This window comes from Mycothermus thermophilus (assembly GCF_041956435.1).
Source record: "Mycothermus thermophilus strain CBS 625.91 unplaced genomic scaffold VTJ04scaffold_8, whole genome shotgun sequence".
NCBI classification, from domain to species: domain Eukaryota; kingdom Fungi; phylum Ascomycota; class Sordariomycetes; order Sordariales; family Chaetomiaceae; genus Mycothermus; species Mycothermus thermophilus.
The window spans coordinates 291,992-314,532 of NW_027191434.1; the positions used below are offsets into that span (position 1 = coordinate 291,992).

Here is a 22,541-nt window from a genome sequence, read left to right on the forward strand (position 1 = left end):
GGTTACCTTCGGGATTGTGAGCCCTGGCATCACCGAACTGCCGTATCTCTCCAGCATCTCTGCAAGATGGGAATGGGTTGTGTTACCATGAGCTTCCGTCTCTCCGGACGCAATGTCCATGTGGAATGTCGGACTCGGAGTCCAGGAAGGCAGTCGGAAGAGGACTTAGATATAAATCGGCGACAACCCGTCGCAACGTATGGCCGCTATGGGCCTAACAAACTGAAGCTGTTCTTCGGCGATGTAAGCCTTGATCGAAACTTGAAGCATGAGTCTAGACTCTCCGGTGACTGCCAACCATGGCAATGGCATCAACAAACACCCCTGCCCTCCTCGTCGTGCCTGGCTGGCGGGGTTTCGGCACCGCCAAGACCAGCCGCCGCTCGAACTGACACCGGATAACTCCTCCCAAACGGTAGCAATCACTGCCTCTCAGACAACGACAGTGATGGGCAAACCACCTGTTCAGCCGAACTCTCAACCGCCGCCAGTTCGCGGTCTTCGGCGCGGATGGATCGTTACAGGACTGGGCCTGTCGACTCTGCTCCTGCTCGCGGTTTTCCCGTCTCTCCGGCCCAGCACCAGCAGCATCGACTCATCCATTGAAACCATCCAGCGCCTTGCTTCTCAGTCTATTTTCACTGACACGACGACTTCACCATATGGCAAGTTCCCCGTACCGGAGGACCCGTTCCATTTCATCCCCTGTACCTCGGCAACTCAGCCGCCGCCTTTGGATGACCGGAATCCGGACAAGACCTGGGCTGCCCGTTTTGATCCCAATCCAGACAACTGGAGTTGGGGTGCGCCAAAGGAAAGCGACAATGCCACTGCCTCTACGACCAGCACTACGGGAGATTTGTATGCCGGGCGCGGCATCTACTTATGCGGCTACCTAGACGTACCGCTCGACTACACGAACTCATCTGACCCCCGCATCGTGCGGCTCGCCGTGACCAAGTACCAAGTCTCTGGCCTCGCCAAGATCGATGACTTGACGAACCCAACAGCAGGTCGCAAAAGCGAGAGAACCATCGTCATCAACCCCGGCGGACCAGGTGGCAGCGGGACGTGGTATGCCTGGCGTTCAGCCGAGAGTTTTTCCAAACGATTCAGCGACGGCAAGTTTGACGTGCTGGGCTGGGACCCCCGCGGCGTCAACGCCTCGCAGCCTACGATCGAATGCTTCCCTCACGATGCTGTCCGTGACCGGTGGCAGGTGTCCACGTCGCTGCACTATCGTGTGGCGGCTGACCCGAGGGAGCAGCTTGAATTTGCCGATGCCATGAATGCTGCGGTCATGCGCGCGTGCTGGGAGCGGCATGGGGATTTGGGCCGGTTCGTCGGGACGGGACTAGTCGCAAGGGATTTGGAGCAAATTCGCATTGCGCTCGGGGAGGATGAGTTGACGGGGTACCTTGTCAGCTATGGCACGGGGATTGGGCAGACGTATGCTGCTCTTTTCCCCAACAGCGTGGGGAGGATGATTCTTGATGGGACTGAGTATGTCCGCGACCATCGCCTCAGGGGCGGGTTTGGTTGGACCGCGTTGGACAATGGCACCGACGCCTGGCGAGATGGGTTCATCGGCGAGTGTGTCAATGCAGGGCCGGAGCACTGCGCTCTTGCGAAACCCGTGGATGGCGAGGATCCCGTCACACGAGAGGGTCTACTGAAACGGATGGAACAGTTGCTGAGCAGGCTCGCCGACCGACCAGTCCCAGCATATCACGAAATCCTCGGCCCGACGTTGGTGACTTACTCTGGCCTTGTCGACACCCTTTACGGCACAATGTACAATCCGATGACCTGGCCGACGATCGCTACGGCACTCGCCGAACTAGAGGCCGGAAACCCGAGACTTGTGGCTAGCATCCTCGACAACTCCCTCTGGTGGCACAGTCCTGATGCACCGTGCCCTTTGATACCACCACGAGGATCTGACTATGAGTTGGGGAACTTGGTGATCTGCGCAGACCAATACGACGCCACGGAGCCGGACGATATCGACTGGTGGCTATCGCTGTGGACGAACATGACGACAAAGTCGTGGATTGCGGGGAACTCAAGGATGTATACAGTCCTGCCGTGCAGGCACTTTTTGAAGTATTGGGCAGACCCGGTAGGAGTGTACCGCGGGGATTTGAACCACACGCTGCGGAACCCGGTGCTGCTTGTCGCCGAGACGTATGACCCGGCCACGCCGCTCAGGAACGGACGGCGGCTACTGCAAGAGATGGGCCGCAACGCGAGGCTTGTTGCTCACCACGGCTACGGACATTCGATGCGCGATACGTCCAGTTGCACCGAGACGATTGCGAGAGAGTACATATTGCATGGCAAGCTACCCGAGGAACAGGAGACGGCCTGCTATGCGGATGGCAAGCCGTACTTGTATGATGTCAAGACCAAGGGGAACGTGCTCGTGCCATGGACGCTTAGGGATCCGGTTGAAGTGTGGCGCGAGCACTTGAAAGAATTGGCGTTGGTGAACCCGAGACTGGCAGGGCGCGAGTATTGGAGATAAGTAGAATGGTGCGGACCGGATGCAGAGGACCTTCCAACTACCTCATTTATGCGCCAGATATAATTTTTGAGCAGAAAAACTGTTGATGCGCTCTTGCTCTCTGGGTAGTGTGCTTGTGGGAAAGCGTGTGTAAGAGGTCACGTGCCGTCGCGCTCCCGACGTGTTGCCTGCATCAATGCGATATGCGCATCTGCTGCCTCGCTTTCTCCACATCGCGCCTCTCTCCCAAAGCCTCGGAACAGGCTGTATCGAGAACCCTCCATTTCATCCCGCCAACCACTCCAGCATTCAATGTATCAGACACAGGCACGATTAGACTCGCAATAGAGCCATGTGGCTGCTCGAGAGCGAATTGTTTGACGGTTCGTGGATCTCTTGGCGCTCTCTATCCAAGAGTCATGTTGACAGTGGAATATCGCAGGCAAGAAGCTCTGGCTCCGGCCTGGCAAGCTTTATCTCTTTGGACGAACTGTCGCCGAACGTATGACCCTCGTCGAGAACGATTGCTCTAATTTCAATCACTGACTTCCCTTCCCCTCCACAGACGGCCAGCTCGTCATATCCAATCCGACCGTCTCGAGGAAACACCTCACCATCCACGTGGACAATGTTCCCGAGGGCGGCGCTGTAGGTTTCCAGCACTGTCAGCTGCATTAACCTTTTTTGATTGACATTTGGTGTTTCAGCGCAATATTCGTTCCCGGTCCACCGTCATTATCGAAGACCTCAATTCCAAAAAGGGGACGTTGGTGAACGGCGTTCAGATTCGCGGGGAAAAGACCACACTGTCAAAAGATGTGAACGAGGTTCAGTTGGGCACGTGCCAGAAACTTCTCATGTACGGCTCGGCCCTTGCATCACTCCAGGGCTTTCGCTAACCTCGTCCTCCCAATCCCCAGCATCCGATGGCACCCGGTTGTCTTCACCTTCTCCTTCACCTCCAAGGAGCTCCGCGCCGATCCATGGGCCCAGCTACGTGACCAACTGGAGCAGCTTGATATCAAGTACTCAGCCCAGTTCGAACCCGAGACGACTCATGTTGTCTCAAAGAAGCGCAACACTGCCACCGGTCTTCAGGCTCTGATCAACGGCAAGTACATTGTGACGGACAGCTTTATCAACACCATAGTGGCGGCCGCTGCGACCACGGAAGATGCCGCCGAGGGCACGAGCAGTGCATTGGAGAAGGATTTCGAAGCCGCTTGGCCAAATCCCATCGATCACCTACCTCCTCGCGGGGAGGAGCCCGTGGAGCGCCCAAGCGAAGCCTACAGACCCGACCCCCGGCGCGAAGAAGTTTTCGATGGATATACATTTGTGTTTTACAACAGGAAGCAGTACGACAGCCTGTTTCCCGTCATCACGGCTGGCAAGGGGAAAGCATTGCTCAAGGAAGTTGTCCCTGGAGAGACAGATGTGAATGACTTTATTCGATACGTCAAAGGTGTTGCCGGGGAGAAGGGTCTAGGGTCGTTCGAGGATGGCAGCGAGGGTAAGGGCGTGGTCGTCGTACGATACACGCCCAAGTCTGGGGAGGACTTTGAGTGGTATGCTCAGTTCTTGACGACGTTTGCTCAGCGGCTTGACCATCGGCCGATCGACCAACGAGAGTTTCTCCAGGTGATTCTGGATTGTGATGCGTCAATGCTTCGGCGGCCGTTACAGCCAGCCAGTCCATCATCAACTGCACCGCCGGCGCCGACAAGAGAGCCCAGCTCTGCAGATCGGATGGATGTTGACCAGCCGGCAAAATCCACAGCGAATGCTGAGCAGACTACAGAGAACCCATTCTCACTGGCTGCAAAGAGCGCCCGAGCTCGGAGGGCAGGACGGAGCCGCTTTAAAGGTTTTGATTTTGACGACGTCGAGGAGGTCGCTCCGGCACCAGAACCGGCAGAAGAGCCTCCTGCACCAGAGCCACCCAAACCACCGCCAGCTCCCACCGCTTCTCAAGATAGTTTATTTGTGACGCAGGCGCGGGAAACGAGTGTTCCTTTGGAAGAAGAGATCGGCGAGGTGGTGCCTGAGCCGCGGAAAGCACCGCGGAAACGCGTTCTCTCACCCATCCCGGACGATGATCCTTCGGCATTCATCGACGAGATTGCTCCTCGAGCGTCGGGCTCCAAACGCAGGCGGACAGAGCCAGAACAACCACTGACGGCTGCAGCTCCCGAGCTAGAACCGCAACCCGTCGAGGACCAGGAGATGGTTGTGGACTCGCCAGAGGATAAAACAAAACGCGGCCAAAAGAAAGGAAAAGGCAAGGTGAAAATAAAGGGGGAAGACGACATTCTGGAACTTGCCCGGCGACAACGCGAAGAAGCCGAGGCGGCCGCGGCAGCCAAACGTAAGGAACTTGAAGAACTCCCCGACGATGGCATCGACTACGCAGCCATCCGGCGCCTGCACATTATCGAGGAGTGCACAGTGCGCTTACCACAGCCCGGGACCAGCAACGTGCGCGCCCGCGACCGCGACCAGGACATTGCGGACGGCCGCTGGGACCCGAAGTGGAACGGGCGCAAGAACTTCAAAAAGTTCCGCAAGCAGGGTGAGCCGGTCGGGCGCCAGGCCCCGCGTGTCGTCATTCCTCTCGAGGAGGTTAAGCCGAAGGAGTACGGCATTGGGGATGATTACTGGCTTGAAGACGAGGACAGCAGCAGTAAGCGGAGGAAGGATAGCCAGCCGTCGCAGCCCCAGACGCAGGAGCAGGCACCGGCGGCACAAAGTAGGCCTGGGACGGCAACGTCGCAAGGGAAAGGGAAGGAAAAGGAGACGACGACCCAGTCCTCCCGGACTGCCAAGACAACATCGCGGCGAATGGTTCTCGTCCTCGACAGCAGCGACGAAGACGAACAACCGAGCGAGCTCAGCTCCGCCATGCCCGACTCAAGCAGCATCATCCCCGACACGGACCCTTACTCGCGCAGCCGTGCGGCCAAGGCAGCAGAGAAGGCCAATCTGGAGCGGGCAAAGTCGCAGACGCAAACGTCGCAGTCGCAGTCCCAATCGCAGTTGCAGACGAGCCTCGTGATGTCGTCTGGCAAGCGGTCGGCGGGAACCTCTGGGTCGGCGGGTAAGGAGCCGGCGGCCAAGAAGGCGAGGATGGGATTCAAGCCGCCGAGCGATGATGAGAGCGATAGCGATGGGGAGTTGAAGTTTAGGTGGGGGAGGAGGAGATGAATGAAGGGGAGGTTGCTTTCATTTCAGCTAGTTATTGGCCGACTTTATTGTCGCTGGTTGATGAATACTAATATATTTGCTGCCATCGAAGGCGGTCTATGGACGGGGTATCATATGTATTTTTATCCAACTCGCCGACTCTAGCACTGTACCCGCCATGTCTTCCAGGAGATGGTCTCCAAGTTTCTATCACGAGATTGTCGTACACCAAGCGCGATCGCTCGCATGCGAACATGTAACTATAGCTCGTCTCCGGCTCATCCTTCTCAGACCTCCTTGATATATTCCAAGATGATTCAGTCCCATTCAATCTTGCTTCTCCATCTCTCCCTCCTCCTTCACCTCTTCCTCGTTCACAAACACTCCAACCAAACACGCCGCCAACATCCCCTCATAATTCACCCACGGATGCACCTCGCCAAATAACCTCGTCCCGTCCCTCCCCGCGGCCCTCAACAACTCGGGCTCCCCGCCGGGATGAAACGGCAAATAGGGAGTGATATTGTACACCCTACCGCCCAGCACGGTCCAGGCATCCTTCCCCTTCCGGCCCGTCATGCGCTTCAGCATGGAGGGCGTGACCCGCAGGTAAGGGGTTCCGGGAGGGAGGCCGCGCAGGTCGGCGGTCGGGGAGGAGCTGAGGCGCGCCCAGTCGAGCGGGGAGTGGCCGGGCGAGAGGACGATGCGGTTCGAGGAAGCGGAGGGGTTGCCGGCTAAGGCAGAGGTGTGGGTGGGAGGAGGGGCGAGGGTGGAACAACCCGGTCCGCGGGCGGGGATGGGGCCGGAGGAGCGGTTGCGGAGGTTGGTGGTGGTGGATGGGGAGAGGGAGGAGGAAGAGGCGGTGGTGGTTGTTGGACGGAGGGCTGGGGGACGCGGGGGAGGGGGCATTAAGCTGCTTGCGGAGGGTTTTGGTTGTGGTTGCTGTGGTTGTTTGGTATCGGGGGTGGTGGTTATGGTTGGTGGTTCGGATGAGGCCGGGGAGAGTGAGAAGGCAGGCACCGGAGCGCCGGCGCCGAGAGAAGTGGCCGTGGCCTTCGGCGTGGACTGGCCATCTTCGGAGGGTGAGGTGCTTCTTGTCGGGGCCGAGCCCGAGTCTATTGTGGTTGCGTCTGCATCTGTGAGACGAATGTCGACCAAAGGAATGGACTCGGGTTCCTGGCCGGAGGCATCCTCGGAGCGACGTCGAGAATGCCGAGACGGATTAGATGGATCTGTCGGCGGTGGCCCGATGAGCGGTAGCGCGGGCCCGGAGAAGAGCGATGTGAACCATGTCGGTCTCCTTATGCATAGAAGGACAACAGACGCAAAGATCAGCGAGAGGCCCAGTAACGCCATTGTCGGGAGCGATCGGGGGCTGATGCTTGGTGGGATCGTATGTTGTCCGGGGCGCGTGCCAGATCGTGGGACGAACGGGGATCAGAGAAACGGCCTGCAGCCGGGCCCATCCGGCGGGGGGATTGTGTCTGGGAGAGCGAGTACACACGTGAGTGTTCTTTGTTTTCTTATTTTTTTGTTTTTGTCCTTTTTCTTCTGTTGTTGTTTTCTCCGTATCCCCTAGGTCTTCCCCTGAGTCGAAGGGTATCCAATGTCCCGTGTTGGAGCCGTCATTTCACAAAACGAAGAGAATGCAATGAAGAAACAATGAAATATGGATTTCCATCATTTCGATTGACTCACGTCGAGGGTCGCATTCACAAGGACACCCTGCTGACAACCCCAGTTTGTGTCGACTCTTGTCGGGCCAGACGCGGCAGATTTGGGCAACATGGCCCCAGGCCACGGTGGGGTCGAGCCCTTTTTTAGCGCGACCGGCAGCCAAGCCAGTCTCCTGCTACGGCGTGCTACGGCGTGCTACGGCGCTGTTGACGGGGATCAGCGAGCGGTGAGTTGCCTCCTGGTTCGCTCCAGCTTGTCCCAGTGCTCCAGATCCCTGCGATGCAGAATCCATGACCTGGCATGACTGACTTGACGGCCCAATGCACTGGGACCTGGACCGCAAGCATGGTGTTTGTGTTGTTGCTGTTGTGTTCGTCTCTGTTTTGTTTTACTTTTCCATGTTACAACTCAAGTCAACAACCTCTCCTGACGGGATTGTGAACGACGAAAAAAAGTTCTCGATTGCCTCGCGTGCGTAATTAAAGTGAGCGGCCCGTCTTGCCCTGTAATAATAAATACAGAAGACCGGCAGGGCCCGGCCAGTCACAGCAAGCACAGCAGTCCACGCGGAAAGTCGGAGTCGGGGCGGTTCCTCTTTGGAATTTCCCCAATTCCCCCCCCCAATTCAGTCCACCGCCATGCCGCCGCCGCCGCCCTCGACAACATCAACAGTAGCAGCAGCAAAATCCAAATCAACACCGACACCGCCAACCACCCCCAGGCTTGCTGCTCCTTCCGCTGCCGCGCCCGCCTCGAAACGACAAAAGACCACCCCATCCGACACCACAGCAACCAGTAACACGCTCTTATCGGTGCCCGACGGCCTCAGGCGTAAACCGTCGGCCGGCATACTCACCACAAGCACCACCTCCAGAGGCACGCGCACCGCCCATATCACCACAACAGCAGCCGTCGTCAACTCGACCTCGTCCGCGCCGAAGCAGCGCTCAACCAGCAACCCGTTGCGACTGCATGGCCAAGATGCCCCGCCGACACCACATGCTGTGAAGCCGCGACGACCCTCTGTCCCCAAACCGCTCAACCTATCCGCTGCCACCATGCCGTCGTATGACCGGCCGGCCACCACCGGCACCCGCCAGCCGACCGTGGCCCGTGTTTCGAGCAAGACCCCAGTGACTCCCAAACTTGCCTCGAGGACACCGGCAGGCCAACACCATGCCCCTCCCCTCGCATCTCCCTTTCAGAAGTCGTCCTCCAGCCTGGCCACTTCCAACAGCCGGGATGATTTGATGTCGCCCGTCTCAGCCTTCCTCAGCAGCAATGTCACGCCGCGATCCAGCTCGAGACAAAGCCGCGTCGACAGCGCTAATAGCACTCCAGCTGGTACGCCGCTCGCCGACAGGTCGGATGCCTGGGAGACGAGGTCGGGGATCGGGGGACTAGGGCTGGATGACGCGCCCAGGAAGCCGGTCCTGACTTTGAGTCCCGCTTCTGAGGTCGGCGGCCCATCCCGACAGGATAAGGATTCCAAGTTCTTTTACGCCTCCGAGGCCCAAAAGCCTGCACCATCACAAAGCACCAGCTCGAGGCCGCCTTCGTTTCAGGGGCCCAAGATCTCCACCTTCTTCTACGCGAACGGGGAGACCGTAGCAGACCGCCCTCATGCCGCTCCCAGGCCATTCTCGCCCCCGATGAACTCGCCGGCCTCGCAAGAGAGCAAGTTTGTCTACGCAAACGGTACCCCCGAACTCCAGCCGCCAGCCAAGATTGGGCCCACCCCAAAGGTCGCGGGCTCGGTGGTGGGATCTGCCAAAGTCACCACCCGCCAGGGGAACACTCCGAGATCCAATTCGCCCAACAAACCTGCCCTTGCTACATCCAAGAGCGCCGGACCTTCTGTTGCTGTCTCACCTCGCTCTCCCGGCGCGACAAGCCCTCGGCCGACGGTTGATTATTCCTCAACGCGGCCGAAGAGCCACGTCAGGACAAAGAGCGCCAGTGTTGTTGAGCTTCCAGTCAACCCAAGGCGGTTTTCTGGGCAAGGACCGTTATCTTCGTCAGGCAACACGTCGCCTTCCAACCCGCCGCGCCACGCTCCAATCCTGGCCGGCAGCCAAACCAATAATGCTAGTGCCGGATTCGCCTCGCTTCTTCAGGCTGCTGAGGACTTCGCTGCTGAGGCCGATGAACACTCTGACTCTCACACCGACGAATCACATCATGAATCCCACAACAACGCGGCTAAGCCTGCGCCGGATCCCGTGGATGAGCTCGTGGCGAACGCAAGACGCGAGCGCAAGGTCCAGGACTTGGAGATCACCAACGCCAGTCTCGAAGCTATCAATCGCACCCTCGAGCGACAGCTCCGGAAACAGACAGCCGAGCTGAGACGGTACCAACGTTTGTCCCGGGCCGGACGACTAAGCATCGGCTCTATGGGCTCTGTGGGCTCTGCGCCCAGCACCGGCCGGGTCTCGTCTGACTCAGTGGCCGTCGAGGGCGGCGCTCTTGCGCAATCTGGCATATCTTTGAACGACCTTAGCGAAGAAGATGAGAACGAATCAGACGAAGATCATGCCGACATGGACCACGATCTAGATGAGTCGGACGACGACGATCTATCCTCGGAAGCCTCTGAAGAGGCTCCTGCTGCAAGCGGCACCGACACCGCTGCTGCATCCACGTCTGTCCCTGCCGAGGAGGGTGGTGAGGCCACCCCCACCACCAAACCCGCCGACAGACCTGCCGACGCCCGCCAGGAAAAACGCCGCCGCGACGAGCGCCGCCTCCAACTCGACCTCTCCAAGCACCAGCAACTCCTCCGCGACAGTCAGCGCATGAACCAGAGCCTGAAGCGCTGCCTCGGATGGACCGAAGAGCTCATCAAGGAAGGCAGGCGCGCGCTCTCATACCAGGTGCGCGTGAGCGACGTGTCGTTGGGCGGCAGGGTGCTCGCGCCAGAGGAGGTCGAAAGGCGGCAGCGCGCGGCGGAGAGGGGCGACGAGACCGAGACGGATGCGGGGCTCCTGGAAGAGGATGAGACGATATACGCCATCGATGCGCTCGGTAAGAGCGTGCTTGTCGGCGGAGAGAGCGTGGACGGGGATTTGGAGACCGAGGCCGAGACGGACGCGGGAAGCATACCCCCCGCGACGTGGGGAAAGGACGCCCAGGATCGGGATAGTGGGATTGAACTCGCCACTGACGCCTGCTGAGAGCAGGACTTAATCATCGCGCTCGAAACTCTTCGGGGTCTGTCCTTCTTCTCGGGCACACCAGGGCGGAATGCCAGCGGGCGTTGACATTGACGGGGGATACGTCTGCTTCTTGCCTCCTGTCTCACACCCGTCCTCTCTCCTCAGCGAACTCGACCACGGCCTCTCCGGGACATTTTACATCTTGTTTATTTCACTTTGGGAGTTATATACCCGCGGCTTCGTCACGCCGTATCTATTCGGCAGCCCAGTTCCCTGCTTCTTGCCATCTAGCATGTACGGCTTACGATACACTGGCGACGCAGACGCACGGGAGGGAACAACCGACTGGATGGATAACCTTTTCCCGGGGCCGGGGCCGTTTTTTTCCTTTCACTTCTTTCGTTTTTCTAGGGTTGGGCTTTGGTTTGGCTTTGCTTTCGGTTACTTGGTCGTCTTAGGGTTTTAGGAATGGTTTTGAGCTGCATTGTTGGTAGTTGTTTGTTTTTGTTTTGTTTTCCTAACTTTCTGCGGCGTGTGGGGTTTGCGGAGAGAGACTTGGGTGTTGTGGATAGCAACAAAGGAATTTGATACCCTTCTTCGTCGGTAGGAGAGAGACAGATATATGCGAGGAGAGAGAAGTAGACAAGACCAGAGAGCAGAGAGAGTGAGCGTTGTTTTGTGCTAGGAATCAGTATAGTAGACTTTGTTTTGGTTGGCTGGGAGGTAGGTAGGTTGGGAAGAGGAAGGGAAGGAAACGGGATACACAGACAGAAACCCAGACGGACAGTAACAGTATGAGAGAACATTTTCTTTCAGTCATCAATTTGAGAGACATATTGTTCCAAAGATTTCGTCCACCGAGAGCCATACTGAGACTGTTGGGAGTCTTGGGACTTGGGATGAACCAAGGTTGAGATTGAACATTTTACAACATCACCAGACCCTACACCACACCGAATCCAACAGTGTCGTCGGCGAACTACAAGCAAATTGTTCATCATGTCTTCATTTTGGAGTATCTAAGCTGTTACCCATGAAGGTAGGCAGGGTAGTTTGTCGTTTGCACCCCGCGCGTCACGCAGAAATGCGTACAGACCCGACAGAGCAGACAGGCAAGCCGCCCACTGCGCGCTTAGAGCTTCTGCATGGCAGCGATATCGACGGACTGGACCCACTCGTCGAAGCCAATGATCTCCTCGCTGAGCTCGTCGAGCGAGATCTTCTCGTCTTCGACGACCAGGTTGATCTGGAGCTTCTTGATACCGAAGCCGACGGGCACGAGCTTGGAGGCACCCCAGACAAGACCGTCCTTCTCGATGCCGCGGACGGCAGCCTCGAGGGCTTCCATGTCGGTCTCATCATCTGTAGAGTGAACGTTGTGTCAGCAAACGGGTGCAGAACAAAAGGTAAGAGAAAAAAAAAGACGAAACGTACCCCAGGGCTTGACATCCATAGTCACAATCGACTTGGCAATAACCTTGGGCTTGGACTCCTTCTTCTTGCGGTACTCCTCGAGACGCTGCTCGCGGATGCGGGCGGCCTCGGCATCCTCCTCCTCATCGTCGCTGCCGAAGAGGTCGACGTCCTCGTCCTCCTCCTCGGCCTTGGCCTCCTCAGCCTTGGGCTGGACCGTCACCTCGGCCTGCTCGGGGCCATAGGCGGTGTAAGGCTGGCTGGCGTCGCCGGGGAGGGTGGAGAACTCGCTCTCGTACGAGGCAATGTGCTTGTACCAGCGCGCCGCGTTGGGGTACTTGGCGGCGTCCGGAGCGGCAGCAAGAGCCTTGAAGACGGCGACGTCGGCCTGGGAGGCGGAGTAGCTGTGGAAATGGGACACGCGGGTCAGTTCGGGATTCGACTGGGCGATCAGGCAAGGAATCCAAGAAAAAGCCAGTGCGCGAGGAAGCGCATGGAGGAGGCAGGATCAGAAGTGCACAGAGTGCTGGGTTGTGTAATCATTTGCAGGTCTTGAGGCTGCTCAGCAACACGGACCATGAGGGATCATCATATCGAGGACGGGAATCGAGAATTGGTGAAGGAACAGGAACAAGAAGAAAATAAGCCTACCCCGTAATGTAGGAACGGGTCTGGAGCCAGTTGTCGAGCACTGCACGGCGGGGTTAGCAAGGCGGCTTCAATTTTCAGGGTATGGAGAGGAACTCACCGGTCAAGCCGGCATCAGCCTGGAGATCGGTGAAGCCCATTTTGAATAGATTGCTTGTGGACGCGATGAGGACGGAGGAGGTGATGGTGGTTTGTGGTGGTTTGTGTGGAAGTGGTCAATTCACTGCTTGAGGGAGAGAAGGGATGGCGGGGTAAAAAAAGATTTCAAGGTGGGTGCTAAGGTGGGAGATGCCCCGCATTGTTTTCGCAGGCTGATGCAGGGCGGGGTCCACGGCAAGCAACTTCCGTTTCAAGGTATCAGTCAGGGTTGGATATGGAGGTCTGGGGTTATTATCGCTGCCTGCTGTGTTTCACCTGTATCAGGAGGTAAGAAGGTTCATTTTTTTTGGTGACATCGACCTAAGTGCTTTTTAGGTACGGAGTACTTGAACGGACCTAAATTGGGGAACCTCGAGGTCACCCAGCTAGAGGACAGGCCGAGGACAGCAGCCAAACAATGGGATACAGAACGAACCCCTTTGGCCTCCCCGGCGCTTGGCACTGAGCTATTTCTGTTGTAAAGCCCTGGAGACATACCATCACTCACTCCAACTCATCGCCCGGCACCGGATCCTCCGCGCTCAGATCTGGCACCCAACCCTTTGGCCTCTCGCTTCCTCTCACAACGCGATCATAGCCCAGCCTTTCCACCTTCCTCACCGACTGCCTCGTCACTTCGAGCTTCTTGTCCCACTGGAACCGGTTCCCCGGTGCCACGGGCAGCATCTCGAAGAAGGTGCCTAGTTCGTGCATGTCATGAAGAATGGTGCGCGGAGGCTCCCCCTCCCCGTCGGCATCCCCCGCGCCTGAGCCACCCGCCAAGGTGCCGGTGAGTGCGGTGGATGTGGTGGCGAAGCGCATCATCTCCCCTGTGAGATCGAAGACCCCGTAGAGATAGTCATCGATGGTGATGGGGATGGTGGGCGGCCTCTCTCCAGATGTCTGTGGCGGTTGCGCTGGCGGCGCGGTATCGTCGGCATCGGCCATGACCGCGTCCTCGGGCGTTCCCCGGCGGACAAGCTCCTCGACCAGCGAGGACAGTTCGTCGGGTCCGAGCAGTGTCTGGGTCCGCAGGTAATGGGCAAAAGTGAGGGCCTCGACGAGCTCCTCGAGACACATTAGTGAGCGCGAGTACCGGTAACGGTTGATGCCCTGGATCTCGGGGGCCAGCCCTGCCAGGAGCTTGGATATTTCAGCCAGGCGAGAGTCGATCTCGGCCTGGATGTTGCTGGGGAGCTCGGGCTCAATCTTGCGGACCCTAGGTGAAGCTGTGGGTAAGTGAATGTGCCTGGAGAGAGTTGGCTGTGATGAATGGAGATGAGCTCCCCTACCGCTGTAATGAGAAGATGCTGCATACTCCTTGTTAGCCTTTGGTTCATGTAGTTCCTTGCACGTGTTGACCGTCTCTCTCACATCTTCTTGCTCAGGGCCGTGATGTCCCTCGACGCTTTGACGATGCGTTCACGGCGGTCGTGGTGGGCATCCAGTTCATCGCGGAGGGCTTCGAACATGGGCGTGTATGCATTTTTCACCACGGGCTTTTGAGGTGCCCTCGGCCCATCCCGCCGCTTAGTATTGCCGTTCCAGTCCCGCTTTGTCCCGGACATGTTGAGGGTTGGAGACGAAGAGTGTTGAGGTTGTTGAAATGAAGTTGAGGGTCTCTGTTTGACGTCAATCAGGGTTAGGAACGGTCAGACAGGCCGTGCTTGCGCAGGGGACAAGCGGCCCCGGTCGGGTTAGGGTTATAGCTGCTATTTTGGACACCTGGGCTTCATCTCGCCATCATGAAACAAAAACAAATACATGAACCCAATACGTATCCAAACTTCATGTGAAGTTGAAACCATCACCCTCTTCATAAAATATGATACCATCGGGATTCTGAAGAAGACACCGTGACGCAGTTAGCGATGTAAGATCATTTCGTCTTCAAGAATATCAGAATGACATTGAAGTTGACCAGCAAACAGACTCAACCAACCGCATGTGTTCTGGACCCAAAGACTTGGCCATCTGGATCAAGTAAACTTGAGAGTTGAAAAGGGGCCAATTTCTCCCACAATGACGAAACAAAGCTCTAAGGCAGGCCCTGTCACACCGGGGACAGACCAGCCAACCCCTCCCACCTCGGCCATCTCCTCCTTCTTCTCCCACCCACGGCCCCTATACGTTTCCGCCGCTCTTCTGCGCCTTATCCTCCTCCTCTACGGCCTGGTCCAAGACGCCTACTCGCCCGTCAAGTACACCGACATTGACTACCTAGTCTTCACCGATGCCGCTCGCTTCGTCTCGCGCGGCGGTAGCCCCTACGACCGCGAGACCTACCGCTACACCCCGATCCTGGCTTGGTTGCTTCTCCCCACCTCTCTCACCACCGGCTATGCCTTCATCGACACCGCCCTCTTCAGCTTCGGCAAAGTACTCTTTGCCGCGGCCGATCTGGTTTCCGGCTGGCTGCTGGAGCGCATCCTCGCCCGCTCCATGCCCGAGGCCACCGCGAGGAAGTACGCTGCGATCTGGCTGCTGAATCCCATGGTTGCTACCATCAGCACGCGCGGCAGCTCGGAGGGTCTGCTGGGTGTTTTGGTTGCGGCGCTGTTGTCGGCGGTTCTGGCGCGGCGAGTCGTCATCGCGGGTTTGTTATTGGGGTTTTCGGTGCACTTCAAGATTTACCCCTTCATCTACGCCCCGGCGATCGTTTGGTGGATGGATAAAGAGAGAATGAGTTCCGCCTCCGTGTCAACGTCGGCGGCTGGTAAGGGCAAGAAGCAGCCCGGTGATTGGGTCTCCAGGGTACTCGAATTTTTCACCCTGGAGAGGATCCTGTTGGCGGTTGTCAGCTTCGCTACCTTTGCTCTTCTAAACTTCGACATGTTCGCCATGTAAGCATCTGCTCACCCACCAGCCCACCTCCCTTCTTCCTCGGTAGGTATCCAACCTGCTCACAAACCCCAGCTACGGCTTCCCCTTCCTGCAACACACCTATCTCCACCACGTCACCCGGATCGACCATCGCCACAACTTCAGCCCGTACAACACCCAGCTGTATCTCGCCTCGGCCGTCTCCGCCAACGCCACCGCTCTCCCGTCCACCAGCGCCAGCAATTTCTTCCCATCGTCCCTGCGCGTCGAATCCATTGCCTTCCTCCCCCAGCTCCTCCTCTCTTGCATGTTGATCCCCCTCGCCTCCGCCAAGCGTGACCTGCCCGCGACCATGCTGGCGCAGACGTTTGCGTTTGTCACGTTCAACAAGGTTTGCACTAGCCAGGTATGTTCAACCCTCGTCCCCTCCTCTCTCTCCCTCCAGCTGTTTCTCTTGTTCTATAAGTCAAGCCAGGTTATACTGACACAAACAAAGTACTTCCTCTGGTACCTCATCCTCCTCCCTCTCTACCTCCCTCGTTCCTCCTTCCTCCGCAAACCATTCCTAGGCATCACCGCGCTCGCTCTTTGGGTGCTCGCCCAAGCGGCGTGGCTGCAGCAGGGATATGAGCTTGAGTTTCTCGGTCGCAGCGTTTTTGTCCCCGGGTTATGGGGCGCCTCGTTGGGATTCTTCCTCGTGAATTGTTGGATTTTGGGCATTATTATTTCTGATGCTGGAAGAGGAGTGGGGGGTGAGTAATTCTCTTTGGTCAAAAGGGGGTTTCAAATAACTCAGGTACCTCGAATGTTGAACTGATGCTGTATGGGAAGAACTGCATTCCTGGAGATTGAGTCTTTCCCTCTCCTTGCCACCGGTACAAAGTACTAGATCGTATTTAGTCTGTAGCTTTTGCTGTTATTTCAAAATACCTAAGAGAGTGTGACTCATGTTGAGTATCAAGAGTCAAACAAATTAATATCGATTGTTCCTCAGGAACTACTCAACCCGTCGAGTGATTGTGTACTTTACGGGGTTCCCGCTTTGACAGTAACACTAACATAACGCTCTACTTTTCTTCGAGCAAAGCTGTCCGGTAACAGCAAATATCCTCCTCTGGGCACCCTACTTTCGGTGTCGACACTCGATGCGCCCTCTCAAATCCCTTACAATGACCGAATGATAACCTCACATCAAAACTCCATGTAATAGTCCCGGCCCACCCATTCCATCCCATCGCGCCCCATCTCGGACAAGCAAAGCAAGAATAAACCCTCCGCAGCAGATAGCAAGCCAAATACGCAAACAATATCCCTCCTACTCCTTTCCCTTCCCAGATCCTCGGCAGTGTTGGTTATCGCACCTCCGTAACGCCCCAATTTAATTATTATCCGCCCAAACCCTTTGCCGACCATCAGGGTGAGGTCGGCGAGCCCAATGAAATCAATAACGAGAAAACGACAAAATGCGTATGTTGGAGAGGTGAGGGCTCCTGGCAAATTATGGTCCCCCCTTCCAAACATGTTGATAGCGAAAAGTCGCCCCAGGTTCTTTCACGTTCCCACGACTCCACAGAACATACAGGCGTTATTTCTCAAGCTGCGGCGGCAGGTGCCAATCCACCCGCCGCCGCCGCATTGCTACTCAAAAGGGCGTAATTCGACAGCTTCAGCGACTGCGACGTAACATGGGAGAACTCGGGCGTAAACGTGATGCGGCCGTCTTTGCGACAGGCGACCTCGCCACCAAACGAATCAGAGAGCTCGGCAAAACGGACTGAGGGCCGGGCGTTGTTCATCTCGGCGATGATGGCGTCGCTCCACACACCCGTGCAGCGGCCGTTGCGGAGAGTGAAATGCGGGTTGAGGGGTGGGCAGGGTGAGTCTGTTGCGGGGTTAGTTACTGTCTCGCAAGCAGTTAACAGATGGGTTGGGTGGATAACATACCAAGATCCACGTATCGAATCCTGAGGTACTCAACCGACTGGAGTTTTCCTAGCGCCCTGATACCCGCAAGCACCAGCTCCTCAAAGGCATTGATGAAATTCATGTCCGTAATGCCCGATCCCGAGGACTCGGCCCAGCCGTGGATCGGCCGGCAACAATTCTTGACGGTAAGGTCAATGGATTGCAGCCGGGCGTTGCGCGGGTCCCTCTGCCTGGCGGCAAGTTCCGCGAAGAAAGTCTTGCAGACACGCCCGGTGTATGAGAAGTGCTGCAGCGCCGGTGAGGCGGCGGCGACGGCCAGGCGGCTGCAGAAGTGCACCTTGCTTGACACCTTGTAGAAGTACGACGGGAAGGCCAGCTCTCGGCGGTAGTCGCCCTCGAGACACAAATCAAGGCTGCTCAGCGACATGGGCTTGAGGAGAATGTCCGCCATGGTGAGGTAGCTCTTGGACTTGGGCTTGCTGTATGAGCCATGCCACTCGCGCAGGTTGGGCAGCGCTGACATAATCGCCTCGAAGTCCTCCTCGCTGCGGATCAAATTCCACTGGCCCTTGCAGATGAGCCTCTGGACCGATTCGAGTTTGGGCATGGTTCGCGGTTCCTGCTGGTCGCCCGAATCCCGAATCCAGTTCCTCACTTTGGGCGCCTTCTTCCTCTCGCCGCCCTCCAGCGTCAGAACGCAGACGCCCGGCAGCGCCTCAGCCACAAAGTAGAATGCCTCCTCGAGGGAGCAGTTGTCCACGGGCAACACGTACGCCGCTGTGCTCAAGCCATCGGGCGTCACGGCGGGGAGAGTGTTGGCGGTGGAAAGGGCCAGGGGTCGGGTCTTGGGATGGAAGACGGGGAACCACAGTTCAAGGTGCTTCACGTAGGAACGCAGATGCGGATGTTCGGCGAAGTAGGCGAGGGCGCTCCGCAACGAATCGATGGACGCCTTCAGCTTTATGTGCCGGTACAGCCGTTCTTGTATCATAACCCTCCAGGCTGGGCTGACGAGGGCGAGTTCTGACAGCTCTCTCCTCCGCGGATGCCGTAACGCCGTGCCCCATCGGGTGATAGAACTCTTGGAGGATGCCGAAACACGGAAACCGAACAGGTGGTCAAGGATGCACTCGTGGATCTCGGCGGGGAGGTCGCTGAGGCTGATGTTGGGACTTGGTTCAGCCGCCTCTGCTGGCAGTTGCCCGTTGGATTCTAAGGCACCCGCCGCCAGAAACTGGCTGGCGGGACAGCTAATGCAGCGCACTTCGGTGCTTCGCGGCTCAGGTTGGGGGAACGGAGTGCTGCTCGGCCGAGTAGGAGGCAGGAAGTCTTGTGTCATGGCGGGCTGACTGAGCGGCGGGCTCGGAGGGCCTGGTGTTATCGGGCTGGTCGGTGAAACACTGATTTGGGACATTCGATCGGACACGCAGTCATAAATATCAGCGTGGTGTGTTGATGTCCTCTCGCCCCGAGGGGCCTGGGTATCCATTGCGCGCGAGATGGGAATGCCGACGTCGGGGTCGACGGGCGACGGCTCGGCGATTCGCTCCATAATGGTGAGTGATGGTAATGATGTATACTCTATATAGAGGATGGAGGAAATAGATGGTTGTTCTGTATCTAGGCTGACAGTGACTCAATCAATATCCGGCGCTGCTGCAACGATCATGGCAGAGCAGCCGGGCAGGTCCTCTGAACCTGAAGACGACAGGAACAAGGGAGTTTGCTCCTCCGGTGTCTTTCTCTGCTTTTTTTTTCGAGGGTGCGGGTGGGAGAGGGCTGGACCAGGAGGCCCCGGTGAGTTGACGTTTCGGGTGGGAGAATCTCAATGATGGCAGAAGAGTGTCACTCTTTTTTTCTCTGCAGACAGCGTCGCCAAATCAAATCCACTTGGGACGGGGAAATGGAGTTTGTCGGTCGGTGTTGAATGTTGAAGAAAGTGGGAAGAAATTGTAGCGCCCCAGTCTGGATGCGGATGTCAGTGGCATCAGCGGCATCTGCAATGCACGGGCTAGGAAAGCGCGCTTTCCAGTTTGAAGGTGATCCAGTTGCTTGTCGCACTGTCGCGTGGCCTTGCGCTGGGGAGAGAGTCAATGATGGAATCGCATGGCAGGCGCGGGGTTGGCAGTTGCCAAATGATGGGGCTCATGAAAAGTGGGGAGGGGGAGGCTCCGCTTTCTCCCCGATCAGGCGGTGCTGCGCCCACAACCCGGACCGGTCTAGCGACTTTTCGGCCAAGTGCCATTTCAAGCATGACCATTGCCTCTTGCGAAATTGCTTCTCATTGCATCTCATTGCATCTCTCGTCGCTCACTTCAACACGTGCAACCATCCATCCACATGCATCAATGTTATCTCGTTGCGCTGTCGGCGGTCAAATAAAACAGAAATAATGTCATTTGGCATGCCTAATAAAAAGGGTATCATGATCCAAAAATATACAGCCTGGTAGTGCTACATCATACAAATTAACCCCATCTCCCGATATCTCTCCGATTCATCACCCAGTTCCCAGCCCCATCACATGCCCGAGCCCAGTTCTATGTATGTACGAAAATATGACGTGTTTGCACGCAGTAAGTCAACCCGAAGTTGTGTTTCAAACCTCCTTGCCACGCAGCCATCTGAACATCCTTAACCTCCACCGCAATGCCACATGCCAGTCAATGACGAGCTGTACCTCCACCAACCCTTCCCCAGGTCATAACCAGTTTTCTGCTGGCAGCTCGACTGGCGACTTGGGATTGTAACTCGCGGGGCGATAAGCCGACGTGTCGTATGCTGCTGGTCCCTTCCCGGGTAACTCAGATCGGCTCTGGCCCATGAGCTCCGGGCGCTGGCTGGAGTCGGCGTCCAGCTCCGCCTTCATGAAATATGGTGACACGTCTGATGAACTGTCCGAAGAGGAGGATTTGGCTGCTTTCTCGCGCCGGCTCCGATGTAACAGCCAAACCGCGAGCAGGGCCGAACCGCACACGACTGCTAGGCCGCCGACTGCACCCCCGACGATGACCCCGATGTTGTTCCCGGAGCCAGAGTTGCTATCGATGGACGGTGAGGGGCTGGGCGCATCGGTGATAGGTGGAGTTTGGCCGGTAGACGCTGAGGTCGATGAGGGTAATGTCGTTGTAGCCGGTGTCCTCGTTCGAGCCGATGAGGATTCGGCCTGAAAAACCGTTTCAGGAGTCTCGGTAGTGAAGCCCATGTAGTTCTCCTCGCCCGCATCGCTTGCACACGCATAATGAGATACCGGCTCCAACCCGGCCATTTGGGTGAGATACGCCGTCGAACAGAATTGTTTCCCTGCAATTGAACTGGGCACGTCAGAGGCTTGAACGAGGTCGCCGCATCCAAACAACACATACCAGGTGATGATGGTTAAATCTGTCCTGTCCATCTGGCCACATCCCTCCGAGCAGAGGAATGTATCAACACATCCTGCAACCAAACATCTCTGAACATCTGTCGCGGCGGTCGGACAAGGTGCGAAAAGCCCATCGTCAACCTGAAAGTTCATCCCGAAACCAGCTGTTCGCGACCTTCTGGGATCCCCTGACACCCATATTGTCTCGAATGTAAACGGAGCAACTGCTGCGGTGAACCCAAGACGATCTCGTGGGAACAATTCCCCATTCGTCCTTGTGGCAACATTCTCATGCTCCAGATGTCGGTTCGAGAGGGCTGCTGCTGTTGCCGGTCGGACGCAGCCGGCGAGGAGAAACCAGGGGGAGATGGACAAGATCATATCCGTAAAGTTTGGTTCAGGAACTGCCTCTGGCAGTGACTGTCCGAGACGGCGATACCTATGTCAAAGGCTTTTCAAGTCGCCGGTGGGAAGAGAAAAGAGTCTGGCTCTCCGTATACGAGGAGAAAAGGACAGACATAACACCGAGTCCGGTGGTTCCAGAGTGCCCTTGGAGTTTATCATGGTGGTGAGGCGTCGAAGCCGCTGGCAAAGCGTCGGTCCGACATGCTCTCGCACGGCCCTGGGTATGCGGGAGCCGCGGCCAAGATGACTTGGAATACCAAGTTTGGACATGTTCCCCTGTTTTCTGCGTCGCCAGGCATCTAGTAAACTGGATCGAGTCCATGGTTTGGCTGGGACGAGAGGGGACGATGGAAGAGGGCGGGTATTAGGCCAATCGGCTGGCTGAATATTCAGAGCTCGGCGCTTATTAGGGTGCATGGGGCATCGTGCGAGGTACGGTGCGGCGTTTAGCGCCGTTGTGCTGGCGACGTGTCAGCCCTCCGTGTCGCATATAAGCGACCTGGCATCCGCGTTGAAGAGGACTCAGAACTACCCCTCTCCAGGTGAAACGACTTCTCTACCTCAGCGGTGACGGCCGGGTAGCCACTGGCCTGAACTTTCGACCAGCTGGCCCAGCTTCTGCCGCCGGAAGCGTGCTTTCACCCTGAACGTCATGATCGATTGTCAGCGACATCTTCCGTGTTTCTGGATTGGTTTTTTTCTTTTCTTCTTCGATCACAACACCACGGAGTTGGGAAAGTGGCTACCAATCCGGCAAGGCTATCTGGCCAGTCCAGCCGATCCAACCACATCATCATTGTTGGCGCCGCTAAGGTCCGTGGCCGACGGGATACCTCTCCCTGCGCCCCGGCATCTTCAAGTACTTCATTGCGTCTCTCGTCACCAGAGGCCCGAGCCGACCTAGGTCAATACCCATTCGTCGTCTGCTCGCGGTTGACCGGCTTCACAGTTGGTCAGCCTTCTGCCTTCTGGGAACAGGCAGGATGGGCATGGATCGTGGCGGGACAAATGTGGCTTGAAGTTGATCTGCGATCCCGCATGATGTGCAGCCAAGAAAACTTCTTTGGTGACGACTTTGGGTAGGTGCTCTTCCAGTTTTCATCCTGACTTCCATCGTGCATTGTGAATTTGGTTTTTTCTCCGCTAGCCTCGGTGTCGCGTCGAAGGGAAAGTGTAGCCGCGAGGCTTCGCTTGGCATTGCTTGTCTCATGAGGCCCCTTTCCATTGCTTTGAATGCCCCGCTGTTTCGGCACTGCGGACTCCAGTCCATCTTTGGAAGTACACCGCGCGGCTTTTTTTG

The 22,541-nt window shown here is 57.1% G+C and overlaps 10 protein-coding genes across 10 annotated transcripts; 4 read left to right on the top strand and 6 right to left on the bottom strand.

The window, feature by feature from the left end:
• Positions 1 to 448: 448 nt before the first annotated feature.
• On the top strand, positions 449 to 2,527 carry VTJ04DRAFT_10594 (uncharacterized protein; the record flags this gene model as incomplete). The annotated part of the gene is made up of 1 exon (XM_069358350.1): positions 449 to 2,527. One exon carries the CDS (start codon positions 449 to 451, stop codon positions 2,525 to 2,527), a length of 2,079 nt encoding a protein of 692 aa, XP_069213923.1.
• A 331-nt stretch (positions 2,528 to 2,858) lies between these two features.
• VTJ04DRAFT_10595 (uncharacterized protein) lies at positions 2,859 to 5,710 on the top strand (the record flags this gene model as incomplete). Its single annotated transcript, XM_069358351.1, has 5 exons — positions 2,859 to 2,889; positions 2,949 to 3,008; positions 3,072 to 3,154; positions 3,214 to 3,365; positions 3,427 to 5,710. The coding sequence occupies 5 exons, from the start codon at positions 2,859 to 2,861 to the stop codon at positions 5,708 to 5,710; spliced, it is 2,610 nt and encodes an 869-aa protein (XP_069213924.1).
• Positions 5,711 to 6,016: 306 nt separating this feature from the next.
• VTJ04DRAFT_10596 (uncharacterized protein) lies at positions 6,017 to 7,045 on the bottom strand (the record flags this gene model as incomplete). The annotated part of the gene is made up of 1 exon (XM_069358352.1): positions 6,017 to 7,045. The coding sequence occupies one exon, from the start codon at positions 7,043 to 7,045 to the stop codon at positions 6,017 to 6,019; it is 1,029 nt and encodes a 342-aa protein (XP_069213925.1).
• A 959-nt stretch (positions 7,046 to 8,004) lies between these two features.
• On the top strand, positions 8,005 to 10,542 carry VTJ04DRAFT_10597 (uncharacterized protein; the record flags this gene model as incomplete). The annotated part of the gene is made up of 1 exon (XM_069358353.1): positions 8,005 to 10,542. The coding sequence occupies one exon, from the start codon at positions 8,005 to 8,007 to the stop codon at positions 10,540 to 10,542; it is 2,538 nt and encodes an 845-aa protein (XP_069213926.1).
• Positions 10,543 to 11,656: 1,114 nt separating this feature from the next.
• Positions 11,657 to 12,725, bottom strand: VTJ04DRAFT_10598 (uncharacterized protein; the record flags this gene model as incomplete). Its single annotated transcript, XM_069358354.1, has 4 exons — positions 11,657 to 11,886; positions 11,959 to 12,341; positions 12,589 to 12,628; positions 12,686 to 12,725. 4 exons carry the CDS (start codon positions 12,723 to 12,725, stop codon positions 11,657 to 11,659), a joined length of 693 nt encoding a protein of 230 aa, XP_069213927.1.
• Positions 12,726 to 13,227: 502 nt separating this feature from the next.
• On the bottom strand, positions 13,228 to 14,291 carry VTJ04DRAFT_10599 (uncharacterized protein; the record flags this gene model as incomplete). The annotated part of the gene is made up of 3 exons (XM_069358355.1): positions 13,228 to 13,942; positions 14,016 to 14,033; positions 14,098 to 14,291. The coding sequence occupies 3 exons, from the start codon at positions 14,289 to 14,291 to the stop codon at positions 13,228 to 13,230; spliced, it is 927 nt and encodes a 308-aa protein (XP_069213928.1).
• Positions 14,292 to 14,745: 454 nt separating this feature from the next.
• VTJ04DRAFT_10600 (uncharacterized protein) lies at positions 14,746 to 16,306 on the top strand (the record flags this gene model as incomplete). The annotated part of the gene is made up of 3 exons (XM_069358358.1): positions 14,746 to 15,566; positions 15,640 to 15,952; positions 16,043 to 16,306. The coding sequence occupies 3 exons, from the start codon at positions 14,746 to 14,748 to the stop codon at positions 16,304 to 16,306; spliced, it is 1,398 nt and encodes a 465-aa protein (XP_069213929.1).
• A 431-nt stretch (positions 16,307 to 16,737) lies between these two features.
• On the bottom strand, positions 16,738 to 17,067 carry VTJ04DRAFT_10601 (uncharacterized protein; the record flags this gene model as incomplete). Its single annotated transcript, XM_069358359.1, has 1 exon — positions 16,738 to 17,067. The coding sequence occupies one exon, from the start codon at positions 17,065 to 17,067 to the stop codon at positions 16,738 to 16,740; it is 330 nt and encodes a 109-aa protein (XP_069213930.1).
• A 71-nt stretch (positions 17,068 to 17,138) lies between these two features.
• Positions 17,139 to 19,024, bottom strand: VTJ04DRAFT_10602 (uncharacterized protein; the record flags this gene model as incomplete). Its single annotated transcript, XM_069358360.1, has 2 exons — positions 17,139 to 17,428; positions 17,491 to 19,024. The coding sequence occupies 2 exons, from the start codon at positions 19,022 to 19,024 to the stop codon at positions 17,139 to 17,141; spliced, it is 1,824 nt and encodes a 607-aa protein (XP_069213931.1).
• Positions 19,025 to 20,173: 1,149 nt separating this feature from the next.
• Positions 20,174 to 21,217, bottom strand: VTJ04DRAFT_10603 (uncharacterized protein; the record flags this gene model as incomplete). Its single annotated transcript, XM_069358361.1, has 2 exons — positions 20,174 to 20,786; positions 20,838 to 21,217. 2 exons carry the CDS (start codon positions 21,215 to 21,217, stop codon positions 20,174 to 20,176), a joined length of 993 nt encoding a protein of 330 aa, XP_069213932.1.
• Positions 21,218 to 22,541: the final 1,324 nt, after the last annotated feature.